At 45.5% G+C, this 18554-nt stretch overlaps 2 protein-coding genes across 2 annotated transcripts in view; both read right to left on the bottom strand.

Annotated features, from left to right (window-relative positions):
* Positions 1-572: 572 nt before the first annotated feature.
* On the bottom strand, positions 573-14810 carry LOC115074537 (ankyrin repeat and SOCS box protein 16-like). Its single transcript, XM_029574093.1, has 5 exons — positions 13997-14810; positions 4734-5001; positions 3774-4266; positions 3563-3676; positions 573-2188 (listed from the first exon to the last, which is right to left on the bottom strand). The coding sequence occupies exons 1-5, from the start codon at positions 14298-14300 to the stop codon at positions 2003-2005; spliced, it is 1365 nt and encodes a 454-aa protein (XP_029429953.1). The 5' UTR covers positions 14301-14810; the 3' UTR covers positions 573-2002.
* Positions 14811-15928: 1118 nt separating this feature from the next.
* The window catches only part of C12H17orf53 (chromosome 12 C17orf53 homolog), a 79029-nt gene continuing 76403 nt past the window's right edge, over positions 15929-18554 (bottom strand). Inside the window, exons 9-10 of the mRNA XM_029572292.1 lie at positions 17440-17599; positions 15929-16860 (exon numbers count right to left, since the gene is read on the bottom strand). Coding sequence (XP_029428152.1) covers positions 16793-16860; positions 17440-17599 — 228 coding nt within the window. The 3' untranslated portion in view covers positions 15929-16792. The remainder of the gene's footprint in view (positions 16861-17439; positions 17600-18554) is intronic.

The raw sequence follows: 18554 nt of genomic DNA, 5'->3' as shown, positions 1-18554 counted from the left end.
AGAATGGATCCCTCATTAGAGAGGTAGCAGTTTTGAGAAGGCTGTTCCTAAGGTTACCATTTGGCTGTGTTCAGACAGAAAGGAAGTGAACTCTGCCCATGCCTGCCTGACCTGTCAATTGTTGTCTACTGTATCAAAGGCTGCAGAGAAATGAGGGGGCCATGATTGATGGATAGTCAGAGGTCATCTTATTAATATGGTTTTGGTGCTGTGTTATTGGCAGAAGCCTGACTGGTAAGGGTCTAGTGCACTGGAGGGTACAGCTAGTCACTGAGTTGCTTTAGTAGATTTTTCTCTATGATCTTGCTTAGGAAAGGCAGGTTTGACACCATTGGGGTCTTTGGGATCCAGTTTCTTCAAGGTGAACTGTCCAGACCTTGGTGCTGAACAACAGTGGAATGCAGTTTAAACAAACCCTTAGGTTTAGTGGTCATTCTTATTTTGATTTTTATTAGTTTCATTCTGTTAAGCTGGCTTCTTCCTAGCTTCCTATATCCTATTTATTGGTTGTCCTGTTCCCCCCCCCCCCCCCCCCCCCCCCCCCCCCCCCCCGGTCATTGTACTTTCCACCTTTTTGTTAAAATGTAAACCGATATGATGTGTATTTTAATGTCAGTATAGAAAAGCTGTTAAATAAATAAATAAAATAAACCATACTTAGCAAGGTCTGATGGCTGGCATGAATGAGGTTTGAGCTAATAAACTAACTTTGTATTAATGAGTGATACTATGATGGAGCAAATGAGCTGAGTGATATTAATGAAGAGCAGATCCTGATGATTTAATTCATATGTCAGAGAATAAGGTTTTGTGGAAGATGCTATATTTGGTTTCCTATATTTAATTCAACATTTAATTTACATTCATGTTAGGATTCCCATTTGCACTGAAATCCATAAAGTCATTGCCAAGTTATAGTTGATAACACACTAGCTTTCCAGGGTAACAAACAGAGATGGTTGAGGTATTTGCAGAGGTAATTTGACTGTTCCAAATGGAGGTTTCACAGCAGAAACATTTTGAAATAAGTTAAAAGCCCAGGGTTTCTTTCTCCAAGGAATTCTGAAGTTTAGCAGAGCTACTAGAAGTGCCCCAGCTGACACAGTACAAGCCACTGGAGCTTGGTACAGAATGAATACTATTTGTTGGCCAGCAGTATCCAGCTACCTGGAGATGCCTTGGTGTGCACTCATAAAACCCTACCCATCCTCACAAGAGTGAGGATGGGTAGGGTTTTATGTCCGTTTCCCTGCTTACTCCTGCCAGCAAAGACAGTACCTATACATCTGGTGTCTTTAGCTATTCATGGGGAGTTGACAGGATGATCTTTTTCTAATCCTGAATTCTACAGATAAGCAGATAGTGGTTCTTACTGAAACCCTGTCTGGTCTTCTGGGGCTTCAACTGGTTTGTAAGTGCAACATGTTTTTCTATTATTAAACTAACATCTAAAGGCAAATGTAGAACAATAAAATCAGCAAGAACTGTGTCCAGTGCTTGTTTCATTGCAGTTGGAGTGTGCAATCTAGTAAAGGTTCATAATGTCTGCTTTTAAGGCTCCCTTGGATTGATAGTCTATAAGTTAAAGGACTCTGTTGCCAGACGAGCATCCATGACTGTATTCCGATTCAAGAACCCAAAGTGCTAGCATCCAAACAGGTCAAGCAGAATTATTCCAGCAGCAGAGCCTCATGTTTTCAAAGGCCTAGCTCTCTTTAAAAAAAACAAACCAAAAAAAAAACCCCAAAACAGGCTTTGAAAAAGAAGATTTTTTTTTTTTTAAAGCATGAAATATTAATTGCTTTCACTTCATGTGTCAGGTTGGGTTGGTTCATGTCCAGCCCCTCTGGAATTCACAACCCATAAACCTTCATTTCCTAACTGATGACACGAGTGATGAATGAAAAAAAAAAAGAAAGGTGGTCAGCGTTAGCAAGCTGCCCTATTACAATGAAAAGCTTCTCGGAAGGCAGCCTTTGACTAAAGTGAAAGGGCCGGCCCGTCATCGGATACAGCCCTCGATGTGCAGCAGCACATACGCTTTCAAAGGCTCAGGTAGTTTTAGACCTGGTACCGCTGAGTGGCACCACCCGCCCAGGTACCGCCGCAGGGCCCAGCGGGCGAGGTGCTGCAGCCGACGAGGTTGATTTGTCATCTGCAAGGCCGAGTCATAGAAGATCCGGTGCTCCTAAACGGACGGGAGGAAGGAAGAAGGGACAGTTAAAGTGAAATTAGAGGTTCTTGCTTTTACAAGATTTTCTTCCTCGTCCGTTCCTGCGTGCATTGCAGATCCAGGACTAGTAATGGTTAAATGGTTAATTAGTTAATATAATTTATGATCGGGATGAGTACTAAAAGTGCACCAGTGCTGCCTGGCATGACTTGTAATTATTATTAGAATTAGAACTGAGGTTGATATGGTTGGAAGTGTAATAATTATCGGTTAATTAGTATTAGTAACAGTTAGTTATGATTATTAGTGATTCTAGAGGAACTTTAAAATATGCTAACCTCTATTCTGAGAAATTCAGTCGGTGTGGTAAAAAAATATGTGTAGGAATGAGTCTCTGCAGGGCAGACACCAATAACCCCCACACCCACCCAGGAGCTGGTCTGAAGACTTGTTCTTCAGGCAGACATTTCACAATTTGTGCACATTAGGGATGTTTCAGAAGAGAGGCCAGTGTGGTTAATTTGATTTGCAGTGATCCATAGAATAAGGAATCGTTAAGACGAGAGAAATACAGTTCTTCATCCCCTTGGGTTCCACCCCGTTGGGGATTTTTCATTCAGTTAACACTTTCTATTCCCAGTGCGACTGGACAGAGTTAGAGATATGCAGAAGTGCCCGATGACTACGACCACCACATAACTGACTGTAAGGACCAGTGACATAGTAATAGAGTAGATGTTGGCGGAAAACAACCAACTACCCACATCCAGCCTGCCCAGTTACTCCTGTCCACACTGCCAAGGATCTATCCCAGTTGCTAACACTAGAGCGTGACCATTTGTAGGATACCACTCCCTATCTAATGCAGTTTTTTTTTTTTTTTTTTATTTTCCTCCTTTGTACTCTACCACCATGGGTAGATATTCATGTCAGAGGTCCCCTATTCAGCTCCCATCCAGCATCCCTCTCCTTCCTTTGACTTAACCACAAAGCTTTGTAATAATCTAAATAGCCACTAACAATAGCTTGGCTGTTGTCTGATGATCTTGGTCTTCTCAGCCCCATGTATAACCTGCCAAACAGACCCAGCTGCCAATTAGTTCTCATCGCAGCCTGCACCTATATCCTGTGCTCACCTTCCTAAACAAGTAGATATATCTCCCAATGTATCTCTTTCCTTCTATGTGCTGTGCCTGTAGGTACAGTGCACACCTAACTCTTAACGGAAGGCTTGTATATATCATGCTTATAACAAAGGAAAAAAGTGGAAAAACAAGAACACGGGTTGTCCTAGTTGGTCATAAAGAGCAAGCATTATCATCAGGATGCAAAGAGAACAAGCCTTTGCCAGCACTGCACTGGCCACAACCATGCATGAGCTGGCCATACCTGCCAGAGCTCTGGTGGAACGGCTTCCACCCAGGCCTCACAGGAAAGGATTCGATCATAGGAGTTCAAGAGGACTTCCAGGGTCCTTGGGGACAATGAGCAATACTTCCACACCTGAGAGAGGATTGTCCAAGAAAGACAAGTGGTGAAAAAAAAGGAGAGTGGTATTAGGAGAGTGAAGAAAAAGAGCAGAAGGGATTGAAAGAGGTACCTTGGGGTTTACTGGTACAGCTCCGTGGTTGAGTAGAGCCAGGACAATCCTCTCTGGCTGCCAGTCCAAATAGTCCTCTACAGCTTGCAAGATGCAGTCCAAGGGTGTGTAGCCAGCACAGTTTAGGGCATTCACTTCTGCCCCATGCTGGAGCAGCAAGTCCACAATGCGATGGTGGCAGTTGCCGCATGCGTTATGAAGAGGAGTGTGGTTTTTCCTGCCAGCCATCTTCACATCTGCCCCACAGTCCAGCAGCTTCTTTACCACACAGTAGTACTCGCCAGCCTTCTCGGGCTCCTCAGCGCTGGCACAGGCGGTATTTAGGGCCGTCTCCCCTGCTCTGTTCCTGAGTGAGAGGTTGGCGCCATTGCAGAGGTAAAGCTTCACGTGCTCCTCCAGGCCATGCCTGGCTGCTACATGCAGAGGGGTAACACGCCTGTCCCTGGTAGTCAGATTCACCGAGGCACCGCTCTCCAGCAGCATTTGTGCGCATCTGGAAACAAGGTACATCTTTAGGTTAGCATGAAAGACCTGTGGCTGGAAACCAGTCATTCCCTGTTTTTTCATGAAATCAACAGAAAAGGATCAGTGATCTTTCATTTGAGAGACATAAAACAAGACGAGTCGGCTTGAATCCATTAGGGTCTAGCATTACTGTCATATGTGTTGGGTCCCTCTCCATAAAACAAAGTAAAACATCCCAGGCTTTAGAAAGTTGAGGACTAGGGTGTGATAGGTGGGTCAGAGAAATCCAGGATTGGATTAAATTGAGACATTCCTGGCCAAAAGCGGAATATCAAATGTTTGTAAATACAGAAATCTCCTCATTGCAAGCAAGTTAGAAAGCCGATTGGCCTATATGGGGTAGTTTACCAAATTTTGGTTCTACACTTGTAATTTATAGGCTCACGTATGACAGATGCCGACTGTAACAGGAATCCCAGCCACGGTCAAACCTACTGGAGGGTCTCTGGTGTGGTGCAGACGTGCAGTGGGGCACTGCCATCCTCCGAAAGGATGTTTGGGTTGGCACCAAAACTGAGGAGGAGCTGGGTGCATTCAGTGCGATGGCTCGTGCAGGTGTCATGCAAAGCAGCTCGCCCGCCCACCGTGGCATTGACATTGGCCCCTTGCATTATTAAGTGCTTTATACAGTCGGTGTAGCCTCTGTTGGCTGCGATCCGTAAAGGGGACGTGTGCTTCTTCTTAGGGTTCAAAGCCCAGAGACCTGTAGCAAGGAGCAGAAAAAGGAGATGGGTTAATACCCGTTGAGGCCTACAATGACGGAGGGTTGCAATAAAGAAACGGAGGTGAGTGGTGCTACACTCATCCCAGAGATGAGAAAACAGGTACATCTGGTAAAAAAAAAAAAAATGCCAGAGATGCCTAAGAGGCAAACTAAAAGAGCACAGAGCCAGGCTATCAAAAGGTTACTAAGTATTAGTTATTAATTTAGATGTCGTAATTCCCAATAGATTCTTTTGCAAGGATGCAAACAAACAAACCATTTGTCTTCAATATCCCAGCTACTAAATGAACCTGTTCTGAAATCTCTCTTCTAGTGAAAATGTCCAGCAAACCCCTTCCCCCTCCTGCTAAAGGAAACGGGTGAACATTTCAGGAACCCTACTTTCCTTCTTTGGTTAAAAAAAAAAATTGCATGCAGTTATGAAAGCAACCGCTAAGTGACTTTATCTATAATAAGGGTATCATTAAATCTTAGCAACTGGTTTTCCCTAAAAAAAAAATTAAAAAAAAAGGCAAGAAATGGAATCAGCTGGTGTCCACAGGCACTAACCAACCAATGACAAGGCAGATTTAAAAATGTTTGATAACAACCAATGGCAAAGAAGCTTTAAGAAAGCTCAATGACATCGCAATGTGCTCTAACCCTCTGGAGATTTCAACTGAATGGGACCAAACTAGCTGGTTTTCCTGTAGGAAAGCGAAAGGAAAACGGCCTCTTGAGCGTTGGAGCAAACAAAAAGCATGAGCTGGGGGTCACAGGGTGCTCTACCATATGTGGCACAAATTTGAATGAACTTGGAGGAGCAATTCCAAAGTTATTGGGTGGTGACAGACCTGATGATCTTACAATGCCAGTTTCCCTAGGGGATACTAGAGTAAAAGAGGGCCATTGTGATCTCAGAGAATTCAAAGAAAAAGAAATATTCTGCACAAATAATTATCTCAGCAGAGAAAATATCACAGAAAAGCAGGCCTGTATATCGCGTCCTGCTCAGATGGTTATGCCAAAAGCTGCAAAATAAAACAAACCGTTGTAATGATAATCTTCTCACAAACTTGTGCTGCTGCTCCTCAACCAACGGAGGTGAGGAATCCTTTCACTTTACCAAGCAAACCCTGAGCTCCCAGAAATGGATGTATGTCTGGAAGACGAAGAAGCACCTCCTTTGCCCCCATAGAAGTGGCTGTAGGGTGACTCTTCTCATCTGATGGATAGTGAAGTCCTTACAGACGGACACGACCCTAACTAAAAACAGTCTTCAGGGTGCAGAGGCCTTAACACTAAAATAGATCATTAGTGGAGGAAGCAGCGACCACCTAAGCTGCATCCTGCACCAGGATGGCAAAATCCCTTCCGAACAGATCATAAAACAGAATGAACAAGAGTTTGCTTAGTAGTCGGTATATTTAAGGAGAATCACCTTTTCGTCTGTCCCCCTGGAAAGGGCTCAGTCATGAACTGAAACATCAGCTGGAATTCTAAATAATATTGTTAACTTTCTGAATGCCTGGCACTATCCTCATTCCTGAAGTCAATGATAATCCTTGTTTATCCAACCACTCCGTATCACACCTGTGGACTCAGCATGGCTACTGCTGTGCAGGGTACCTGCCAGCATTGCTCTAGATCCTTCAGTCTCAATGGGGCAAGCCTAGAACGTGGGGAGCACCAGCTAAGGTGTTGGATTTCAGATCAGAGATGATGTGAGTCTTAAGACAGGAATTGTGTGATGTTCTGAAGGTGACTGCACATTGGGACGCCAGAGGGGCTCTTCTACTAGTGCTTTGTGCAGAATATTCAATACTGGTTGGCACTTCCCTCTTTCTTTGGATCTTGTAATGTAAAGCAGGATTTCTAAACCTGGTTCTGCTGTACACCCCAGCCAGTCTGGTTTTCAGGCTATCCCTAATGCATATGCATGAGCTAGATCTACAGGCATCGTTCCACTGCATGCAGTACATCTGCATATTTATAATGCAGGAACATCCATACTTTCTCTATCCATTTTATAAAAATAGGAAAATTGGTTCTTATCTGCTAATTTTCATTCCTGTAGTACCACAGATCAGTTCAGACACCTGGGTTTGCATCCCTGCCAGCAGATGGAGATAATGTTTCATTGACATTGTACATAACCCAGTGTGCCATCTGCATTCCCTCAGTATTGACCTGTACCCAAGCCAAGACCACTTCATAAACCTAATTGAAACCTCTCCCTCTCACCATGCGAGTTGGTCTCTGGACTGATCTGAAAATGAGCAGGTTTTCCTTTCCTGTACATACCCAGATCAGTCCAGATGTCTGGGATGTACCTAAACTCCCTCAAACTGGATGAGACCCTGAGAGTTCCGCTTGCAGAACACGCTCACCAAAGTTCATAGAAGTCGTAGCCCTGACATCCAAGCGATAATGCCTGGTAAAAATGTGCAGCGAACTCCAAATAACTGCTCTACAAATCTCCTGCAGAGATCTTGTTGAGTCTCTGCCCAAGAGGTTGCCTGAGAATGTGTAGAGTGAGTCCTTAAACCGGCAGGCACAGGACAACCCTTAGAAATATGTTGACCCAATTGCCTCCTTCAGCCACCATGTGATCATAGCCTTTGATGCATTGACTCCTTTCTTTGGAAACTTACAGATTAGAAAGAAATGATCCAAAGTACGGAAATCATTAGTAACCTTCAGATAATGCAACAAGGCTTGCCGAACATCTAAGAGCCTAAGCTCCCTCACATGAGGCAAGGAGGAGTCTAAATCTGAAAAAGCTGGAAGCTCTGCTGTCTGACTAAGATGGAATGCTGAAACCACCTTTGGTAGAAATGATGGCACCGTACATAACAATACCCCTGAATCTGAGATCTGAAGAAAAGGAATTCGACATGACAAAGCCTAATTCTCTGAGATTCTCCTGGCTGAACAAATGGCCACTAGAAAAACTACTTTAAGTGTCTAATCCTTTATCGCTGCCCTCTGTCAAGGTTCAAACGGAGACTCACACATTCCTCGTAGTACCAGATTAAGATTCCAAGACAACAAATCTTCCTTACCGGAGGATGCAAACTCTTAACCCCCAATGACATCCGGATGTGCTGACAGGATATCTCTGCACCTTACCCCGGAGACAGCCCAAGGACACTACTTGGACTCCTCAAAGAATTAAAAGCCAGACCTTTGTCCAAACCTTCCTGCATAAACAACAAGATATGCGACACAATGGTCTGATCCAGCTGCACTCCGCTAGCCACACACCAGGACTCGAAGACCCTCCACTCAAACATACGCTGAAGATGTGGAAGGTCACCTGGCCTGCAACAAGCTGGGCAATCACAGCTTTGAAATATCCCCTCTGTCTCAATCTTCTCCTCTCAAAAGCCAAACCACGAGACAGCAGTGAGCTGCCTAAGCCGAACATATTAGGCCCTGATGGAGAACATCTGACAAACAGCCATAGACGGACTGCTGAAGTTTGGCTATGTTGAGCAGATCTGCGAACCATGGTTGACGAGGCCACTCTGGAGCCACCAGAATCACCTTTCCCACCAGAGGCCAAGGAGGGAAAACATAAAAGAATTCCTCGAGGCCTCGAGAATGAGAGCATCAATTCCCCTCTGCACTGTGCTCTCTTTAGCGGCTATAAAACCGAGCCGCCTTGGTATTTTTTGTGGTTGCCATTGAGTCCATATGGGGATATCCCCATTTCTGGTGGATAAAACGCATTGCTGTCTCAGAACAGTTCTCACTCTCTGAGGTCCAGTTTTCTCCAACTGAGAAAATCTGCCTAAACATTGTCCACCCCAGTGATATGATGCCGCTATCCTCTCCAAGTGTTGTTCCACCCAGAAAATCAACTCCTGGGCTTTCCCGAGGCTACCATGTGACTCTTTGTCCCACCTTGACGATTGATGTATGCCACTGTTGTTGCATTGTCTACAAGAACCCGTTACTGGACTGCAGAAAAGCAAGTAACACAAAATATACTGCTCTGATAGACCATGAGGCTTCCTGTTTTGACCACTGGCTCTGCGCCAACTGATCCTGATACACTGCCCCCCAACTGGAAAGACTGGCATTGGTGGTGACTATCATCCAATTCATAACCTCCAAATTCCACACCACGTTCAAGATTGGCACATTTAAGCCACCATGAAAGACTCTTCCTGCCTTCCCCTTGAAGCAGAAGGAGCAGATAAAACTCCTCCGACAATGGGTTCCAGCAGGAGAGCAGAGCTCTCTGAAGAGGCCACATATACATGAATGCCCAATGCACTAGCTCTAATGTTGATGCCATAGAGCCCAAGACCTGCAGATAATCCCAGACCTTGGACACTGGGAGCCCTAGCAGATGTTGAATCTAACCCTGTATTTTCAACAACATCTCTTCTGTGAGAAATACTCTACCTGCCAGCATGTTGAAGCGAACCCACAGATATTCCATGGTCTGGGATGGGACTAGATGGCTCTTTGCCAGATCCACCACCCATCCCAAAGACTTTAGGCGTCTCAGTACTTTCTGCACTGACTGCCAACAAAGGACCTCTGATTTCACCCGAATGAGCCAATCATCCAGATATGGATGCACCAACACATCCTCTCTTGTAATGCGGCCACCACCACCACTATTCACCTTGGTGAAGGTATGAGGAGCCGTCACCAAATTGAAAGGCCCTGAAACTGAAAATGTTTCCCCTAGGATAATGAACCTCAGGAACCTCTGGTGCTCTGATCAGATGGCTATATGCAGATACACCTCTGTCAAATTGAGAGATCCTTGGAACCTTACTTTGTGTACTACCGCAATGGCAGACCTCAGAGTTTCCATGTGGAAACGAAGAAGCTTGAGAGCCGCATTCACTTTCTTTAAATCCAAGATCGGTCAAAATGTTCCTTCCTATTTTGGCACTACAAAATAGATGGAATACCTTCCTGTCCTTTGCTCTTCTTGAGGAATAGGGAATATAACGCCTAGACACCGCAAGCGATCCACTATCTCTTGAATCACCACTCACTTGGTCAGAGGAGCACAAGGGGAAGACAAAAAGCTGTCTTGAATCAGATGAGCAAATTCTAATGTGTAACTGTCTCTTAATATACTTAGGACCCACTGGTCCATTATAATTTTGGCCCATTCCTCGTAAAAGAGAGATAAGGGCCCTCTGATGCCCAGAACCAAAGAGTGGGCCATCCTCAATTCATTGCGAGGACTTCGCACCTCCGAACCTTGTGCCAGGATTGCCACGGGACAGCTTTTCTAGAACCCTGAAAGGACTGACCCCAAGACTGATATCTCCCTGTGGATTGTCTCTGAGGTCCCGAAGAAATGTTTGCTTGGTGACATTTCTTACTATCTCTAAACCTTGCCCTAGTAGGAAAAAAAATTTGCCTCAGGACCTGTCCTCTGTCAACTTATGTACCTTGGACTTGCCAAGATGCTTCATTATCAGCTCCAAATCCTCTCTGAATAAGAGTTTCCCCTTAAACAGAAGAGCTCCTAACTGAGATTTTGACCAAATATCTGCTGACCAATTCCATAACCACAGTAATCTCCTAGCCGACACTGCAGAAATCATGATCCTGGAAGATGTCCGGATCAGGTCATACAGAGCATCCACCCCATAAGCCACCGCCGCTTCCGAGTGTTCCGCCTGCTGCGCCATCGGGCATGATACATCCTGCATCTCCTGCAATTCTGAACTTAATGCACAGAAGCCCTCTGCATGATACTGCTACAAATTGCAGCTTATATGGCCAGCACTGAAACCTCAAAAAATCCTTTTGAGATGAAGTTCCAACTTGCAATCTTGCACATCCCTCAGAGTGTCCGACCCTGCTACCGAAATGGCGGTCTTCTTAGTGACTGCCGATGCAGAAGCATCGACTTTAGAAGTGCTAGCAGCTCTAATGTCTCCTCCAGCAATGGATAATGCTTCATCATTGCTCTGCCAACTCTTAAGCCATACTCTAGAGTGTCTCTCTCTAGAAATACCAACTTCTTAACCGACATGAAAAAGAAGTTTGGGCCGATCCACACAGACCATCCAATACAGGATCCACACCCTCCAGGTCAGACTTCTCCCGAGGTACCTTGATCCCAGTTCTTGAAGCACTGATGGAATCAAAGGCCAATGTTCTTCTCTTTAGAATAGATGGACCACCTTGGGATCATCCCCTTTAGCAACCAGAACCTCCTCCGGTACCTATGTTGGATCCTCTGCATCCAGCATCTAATCTATAATCGGTAGATTATAGATTAGATGCTGGATGCAGAGGATCCGATCCGATAAACAAAAAACCCACCCGACCCTTTAAAACCACTCCCTTAGCCTCCACCACCCTCCCGACCCCCCAAAAAAATGTTTTAAAATTACCTGGTGGTCCAGTGGGCCCCGGGAGCGATCTCCCGCTCTCGGGCCGTTGGCTGCCACTAATAAAAATGGCGCCGATGGCCCTTTACCCTTACCATGTGACAGGGTAACTGTGCCATTGGCCGGCCCCTGTCACATGGTAGGAGCACTGGACGGCCGGCGCCATCTTTAAAAATGGCGCCGGCCGTCCACTGGATGGCCCGTGCCATTTTTAAAGATGGCGCCGGCCGTCCAGGTGGCACACTGGGTTATGTACAGTGTCAGTGAAACTTTCTCTGGCTCCATCTGCTGGCAGGGAGGCAAAACCCAAGAGTCTGGACTGATCTGGGTGCATACAGGAACTGTGTGTATATTTTATGCCTGTAACAACCCAGAATAAAACGCGGAGGCAGGTATTTTACAAAGTATGTGCAGACTCCACTTCTGAAGATGCTTCTGTGCACACCTGGAATCAACGGTTCACTCAGCTCTTCACCCAGTTCACCTAGACCCTCCAGCACTTCTGCCAGAACCCCTGCCAGTTGACCCAGGCCTCCCACCCAAAAACTGCAGAAAACAGATGATGTCAATTGTGCCAAGCCCATCAGCAGGTGTAAAAGTGTTCGGACAAGTTCCGCAAAGCGTGCGGGTGGACTGCTTACAAAATAAAAGCTTTCGCGCGTGCTCCTGAACTCCGCCCCCGAACACCCGTTTTCCCCACTGTTAACATTTGCGCGCAACACTGCAAGCACGCACATACTCCTGAGGTTTATAGGATTACAGATACATGCTATTCGCTCACATATATGCTAATTTTGCGCTCGCAATCCCCGCAGAACTTCTTTAAAAATTGCCTCTTGTTTTTCAAAATTAAACAATGAGTTTGCAACCCTATGGGGACGAAGCAATGCTTGTTCAGAGACCTCTCCTTTTGCTTACTGGTTTGTAGCCGTCGGATTCCCAGGACAGTGGAAAATCTTGGCTTACAGCAGCATGAATGACAGGACTTTGTGTACAGTGTCAGAGCTTCCAGCTGTCCTGCAGAAGGCGGGCTTCCCTTCGTTTGGGCAAATCACAAGGCGCCCCCCTCTCTCTAGAGTTCATCTAATCTGAAAGAGCTCAAAAGCCCCTGTATAGTAACAACTTTCCAAGGTTGGCAGTTTAGAAGTTCATGGCTCTGCAGCCACTCCTCGGATAACAATTTTCTCAAGAAAGCAAGCACGGCAATTTCTGTCGGCAATGTTAAGCTGACGTGAGCCTTCGTTAAAGAAAGGAGATCCCTGTTTATGCAATGTGCAGTCCTCCCTGGTTGTCGGCTGCCCTTCCTGCAGGGTCTCCCTCCCAGGAGCACTTTTGGATATTAGCTGGTTTTGCAAACAGCAGCAGCTGTCATCTGGCAGGGTCTGCACCAGAGTTTAAGATCATGGCCAACTGCCAGCAAATTATTTGAATTCATAGCTTTTGTTCGAATTTGATTTCAAACAAGAAAGTGCCTAGGAATGGCTGTGATGAATTGGGCCAGATTTTTATTTATAAGTTTGACAGAGCTCCTCCTTGAATCAGACGAGACCAGAAATGGAAACAGGCTGGGCCGCTACTGTCTTGTAACCAGCAGCAAAGGACAGGACCGCCAAAAGCTGGCACCGACGTTCCTGTTAACCTTTACTAATTGTAAATTAGTAAACTCACAATTATATGTGTAATCAGCTAAACTTATAAAGAAAAGTGCATACAAGAAAAAGGTGAGTTTTAAAACCAACATAATAAAAATAACCCAAATAATACACTACAAAAAACCCCCAAAATATAAAAGCACAAAATTGCAACCACAGCTAAAGCCCTCTTTAACCTAACCCAATAACCCATTTTGAGTCTATGGGGAAAATGCTTGGTAGTGAAGTCCCAACATAGTCTAATCCTTACATTTCTATCCCAGCTTCTCAATCCTATGGAACTGCCCAAAAAGGCTTACAGCATAGTAAAATATGTTTCAGCAGTTTGGTATTTAGGAATGTCACTTCACCCTCAGACTTGTTCCTAGAACTGTACCTGTAGACTACACATTCCAGGTTTCTCTAATTGCTTTTCTTCCTTATTTTTAATTTTCCTTCCTGCACATTTTCATCTCCCCTGTGATTTTGTTTCCAGTATACTGCTGCTCTCTCACCTACCCTAACAGGTCCGGCAGCTTGCTCTAGGGCACAGAATCTTCCCCGAATGCTTCTTTTAACATGCAGTTCTACACAACGAAAGAGACTGAAGGGTAATGCCCCCAGCATCAGTTCCATTCATTAATTAAGCCATCTTACAGACTGCAATCTCCATAGTGTTCATAAATTTGCTGCACAAGGTGCAAAGTTTCTGGCACAATTATTGCAAAACCTAAGCCGTTTGCTTAGCTCAGGGGGAGTCTGTGACTTGCTAGGATCTTCCATATTCCTACCCTGCTGATCCAAGACTTTTGTCCCCATGGATGAATTAGCTGTAGCACAGTGCAGTGCAGTTTAGTGATTAGCTGCTTTAATAGTAGATGAGATGTTAGCTATGAATCTTACATTACTAATACCTCTAGACTGAGCAGTCGGATCTGAAGATATGGGATGCGAATGTTCTAATTATCAAATAGGCTTTCCTACCTAGCTCCTCAGACCATAGCAGCTCCTCGCTGACTGTCTCCACGATCAAGTTAGCAGTCACTTCGTCCTTAAAGAGGTCCTTGATGCACTGGAGGTCACCCGTGTACAGGGCCTTGTGGGCCATGGGGTCCCTGCAGTAGCGGGGTTGCCGGACCAGCATGGAGCTCCTAGGAGCTGGCGAGGTCCTCCTGGGCAGATAGTGGCGGGCCAGAGCTCGCCTGCGGTCTTCCAGCTCCAACATTTCCCTCTGCAGGCGCAGGGACCGCAGTGTGGACGAGGTGAAAGCGAAGGTCTCCTGGGCCATATGTAGGGACCTGGAGGCTGAGAAGGGGGACTGTTGGGCTAGCGTTAGTTCTGTAGAGATCCAGAGCAATGCAGCGATCAGCTCCTAAAAATACAGTCACGAGATCCTGCTCTCACCCCTTCATTTAATGGAAGAGGGTGCTATAAATAGGTGGAGGCTGGTAAACATATTTATGCAGTGAAAGCAGAAATCTCCCTGAGGCTGCCCAAGGTAATTACCCTGGCAGCAGTGGGACTGGGCTCTGGTGTGCAGCTGCACTATGATCTCATGTCATCCTCTTCTCCAGAAACATGCCCACAGAAAGCAGGGCCTGTGCAAAATTGCATAAATACAATACATTTTGTAAATTCTTAACTTGTTGGTTATTTGAATTTCACTTTTTTTCCTGCACTGCTTTGATCTTACCAGGCACCCATTATATGCAGTGGAGGTGAGAGACAGAGGTTGTGGGAGGGGGGCGAAACCTGTCATGCCCAGGTGCTGCAATGCGACAGCCATCCAGGGTGGAGACAGAAAGCAGGCACGAGGAGTTACAGCAACAGCCCCATCCTTAACACAAAGCTTTGTTCTTATTTTTAATATCAGATTATTGTATTCTTATTATTGGAGAGCATTCTTTTCCAGTTCCTCATTTTACCATTTTCTTTTTTAAGATATGACTTAGAATTTTATGCTATCAAAACTGTTATCCTACCTTGAGCATTTTGATGGAAAAGTAGTTTCTAAATCTAAATAAACTGACAAGATCAGCAAGTTCACCTTCAGCCCCTCTGTGGCTCACCACTCTAGCCCCGTTCTTTCACCCCGTTGGTCTCCGGGACCGACTAAATAAGCACTTTCCATTTTGAGGGATCCGCTGGAAAATGGGCTGCGGGTAGTTTCTCTTTTTGCAGTCGTACCCCCCTCTTTCCGCATCGTGAGAGCGGAGAGCAGGGACATTATAGCTGTGCTGGTAATCTGGAACCTTGGAAAGATGATTTGAAAAGGAAAAAAAATAAGCACAGGACAAATCACAGAAAACATCAAAGTGTGATAGAAGATTTTGGGTTGTTTTTTTTAACATCCTTTTAGGAAATCTTCCCTGTGCATCACTGCAGCTTATAGAACAGGGAAAGAAAGATAATGCCAACTACAAAAAAGTCCTAACGATAATTCGATAAGGCCTGTACTAATTGTGACAATCAGCTCAGTCCACATGGACAAAGCACTGGTGGATGCTGGCAAGACAGAAGCAGTTTGACTTCTGAGAAGAGTGGATGGTGGGACGATTCTTGATGTGGTTAAAAAACCTCCAATCCCCGCTATGCCGTCTTTTTCTCAGTGTGCTTCAGGACTCTTCCTTACTGCCTGCTAAAGATCAGATCCTTCTCAGAATTACACAGCCATGGGCTCATGGACAAGGCCTGGGCTGGAAAACAGGTATTCGCTAACCAGCAACACAGGCCTACCCTATCTTCATGCGCTCGTATACAATTTAAAAAGTAGAAAAACAAGCACTCAACATGTTAATGTCTTTAAGAGTTGAATTTTCTCTTTGGCACTTATCAGTTCGTGTGTGTGTTAGCTGGTCTGTTATTTTTCAGCAATTAAACCACTCTCGCCACTTCTTCAAATGTTAAATAAAGTTCTCCAACCATTTTCAGTTTATTGTATGAATGGTGCAAGGCAAGCAGCCCTGAATAAAAAAATAAAATTAACACACAGTTGCTTCCTATCAATTCTTTTTTTTCCCATCAGGCCAGTCATTCATCTTATATTCCCACAAAAAAAAAAAAAAGTCTATGTTAATTTTTTTTTAAGTGTACACCAGCCCAGCGGCTATCAGCCTGGTCAGTGGTAACAAAACTCAAGAGAGCCAGGAGCCCTTCGGCTTCCCACCCTCCCTTCCCCTTCTCCGCCGATGCAGTGCAGGGCTGGCCACACACAGTCTGTGACGGTACAGGCACCAGCATTCACAGTTTTCATCCCTCCCTTGACTTGTCCTTTTTCTTCTACCTGCTAAATTAGCTGCATTGAAAGGGGCCACGGCCAAGGTTCATCATGGCTTTGCATATTCTAGACCCACGTAATAATCAAGGCAGGCAGGACTGGAAGAGGTGCTCACTTCCACCACTACATAGGTTAGCAAATGTCTGCTCTGTGTGCAGCTTTTCAGCCGATGCTCCTACACCAAATGCGTTTAGAGGTGGTATCCTAACCCTCACCAGACCTCTTCATAGTGATAGGTACATGATAATTCCAAAACAGAGACAGAAGTTCACCAGGAAAAAAGAAAAAAAAAAAAACACAAACAAAACAGATTCAGCAATAGAAAAGCTGCCTGGATCGGAGATGTTGATTTTGAATGTTTATCATAACTTGCTGTAGCCCTGACCCATGGCTAGGTTTTTGGATAGGGTCACCAATGGCTTAGCTCTGAATGCTTGCCAGGAGGCGTGGCCTGAAACCGAACAGCGGTCTTCATTATGTGCACACAGGCCTGTGATGTGACATCAATGGGGCCCTTCCATGCAGGAGAAGGACTCCTCAGCTAACTCTCCCAGGAGGCCATCCAGGTCATCTGCAGAAAAAAGGAGGGAGGAGAGTCAGGTGACAATCTGGTGAGAGATAGCAGGGGGGAATCAGGAAATGGTAAGAGAGAGACCTTGCAAATGTGGAAGGATGAAAGCCATCACCCACAGCTAAATTCCGAGGGGCAACCAATGCACACAAGCAAAGTGAAAATCAGCTCTGGAAATGATGTGGTGAACATAATGGCATGGACACCACAGCACGGATAAACTAGACAGATAAAACTGGCTGCAAGGGAGACATTTTCTGCTGCAAGAGAAAATACAAATGAAAAGTAAATCAATCAATGTTCCCCCAATCCTCTCCTGGAAGCACACCAAGCCAGTCAGGCTTTCAGGATTTCCACAACGAATATGCACAAGATAGACGGCATACCCTCAGTGTCCAATGGATGCAAATCTCTCTCATATGCATATTTATTATGGATATCCTGAAAACCCAACTGGTTAGGTGTGCCTCCAGGAGAAGGTTGGGAAATGCTGATGTGAATGACAGCTCAAAACAGGTTTGGGTGAGAACACGGCATGCATTTGGGCCGACCCCTGCAGCAGCTTCAGTGCTCTTCTACCTATGCCCCATTCTCCTGCACTCTGTTCCAAGGGTTTTGCTTTAGGTTCGTGGCTCCGAGAGGTGCTGTTTCTGGAGGATGGCACCGTGTCTGGGTGCAAGCGTGTCCATGTGCTCCTCATCAGTGTCTCAGGAGGCACAGCTCTGCCACTGGCTCCATGCTGAAAAACAGAGAGGCTGGTAAAACATCAGACCACCTTCCCATAGGGCGCATTGGTCTCCATAAACAGCCTCTCCTTTGTTTTCTCCATCCTCTAGCACAGGGCTTCTCAACCCAGTCCTCAGGGCACACCTAGCCAGTCAGGTTTTCAGGATATCCACAATGAAAAGAGGAAGATTGGTTCTTACCTGCTAATAGCACAGATCAGTCCAGCAGTCAAAGTCAGAGAAACAAACCTTCGAGGCACTGCTATATAACAGAGAGTGCCACCTGCAGTCCCTCCGTATTGACCTGTACCCAAGTCAAAATGTAACCCCAAAACCGCTTTCTCAGGCTAACAGGGAAAACTATTGGGTTTGGAAACCCCTAAAAACTGGAGTCCTAAACACTCCCAAAAACTAAATCTGAAAAAAACCCAAACCATGATTAACTGCCCAAATACCCTGAAAGGCAAATCAACTTGAATCACCAGTTGGCAAAAAAACAGTCTTTCAGCAGTGATGGGACGGGTCTCTGGAATTACAGGAACAAAAATTAGTAGGTAAGAACCAAATTTTCCTTTCCTGAACATACCCAGATCAGTCCAGATAAATGGGATGTACCAAAGCACCCTAGACTGGGCGGGAACCTGAAAGACCCGCATGCAGACCACTCTCACCAAAGAACGCGTCTTCCTGCGCCCTCACGTCCATGCAGTAATGTCTGGTGAAAGTATGCGAGGGCCACACCGCAGCCCTATAAATCTCCTGAGGCGACAGCAACTGACATTCTGCCCAGGAAGTGGCTAGCGATCTTGTAGGGTGCTCCTTCAGCCCCTCTGGAACTTGACAGCCCTTACAAATATAGGCCGAGCAAATAGCCACTTCCAACCAACGGGAAATGGTGGTCTTAGAGGCCTTCTCTCCCTTCTTCCTGCCTCCATACAGGTGATCAGAGTACAGGAACTATTAGACAGC

Source organism: Rhinatrema bivittatum, chromosome 12 (genome assembly GCF_901001135.1).
Source record: "Rhinatrema bivittatum chromosome 12, aRhiBiv1.1, whole genome shotgun sequence".
Taxonomy (NCBI): Eukaryota; Metazoa; Chordata; class Amphibia; order Gymnophiona; family Rhinatrematidae; genus Rhinatrema; species Rhinatrema bivittatum.
This window is presented reverse-complemented; position numbering and strand designations above follow the sequence as displayed.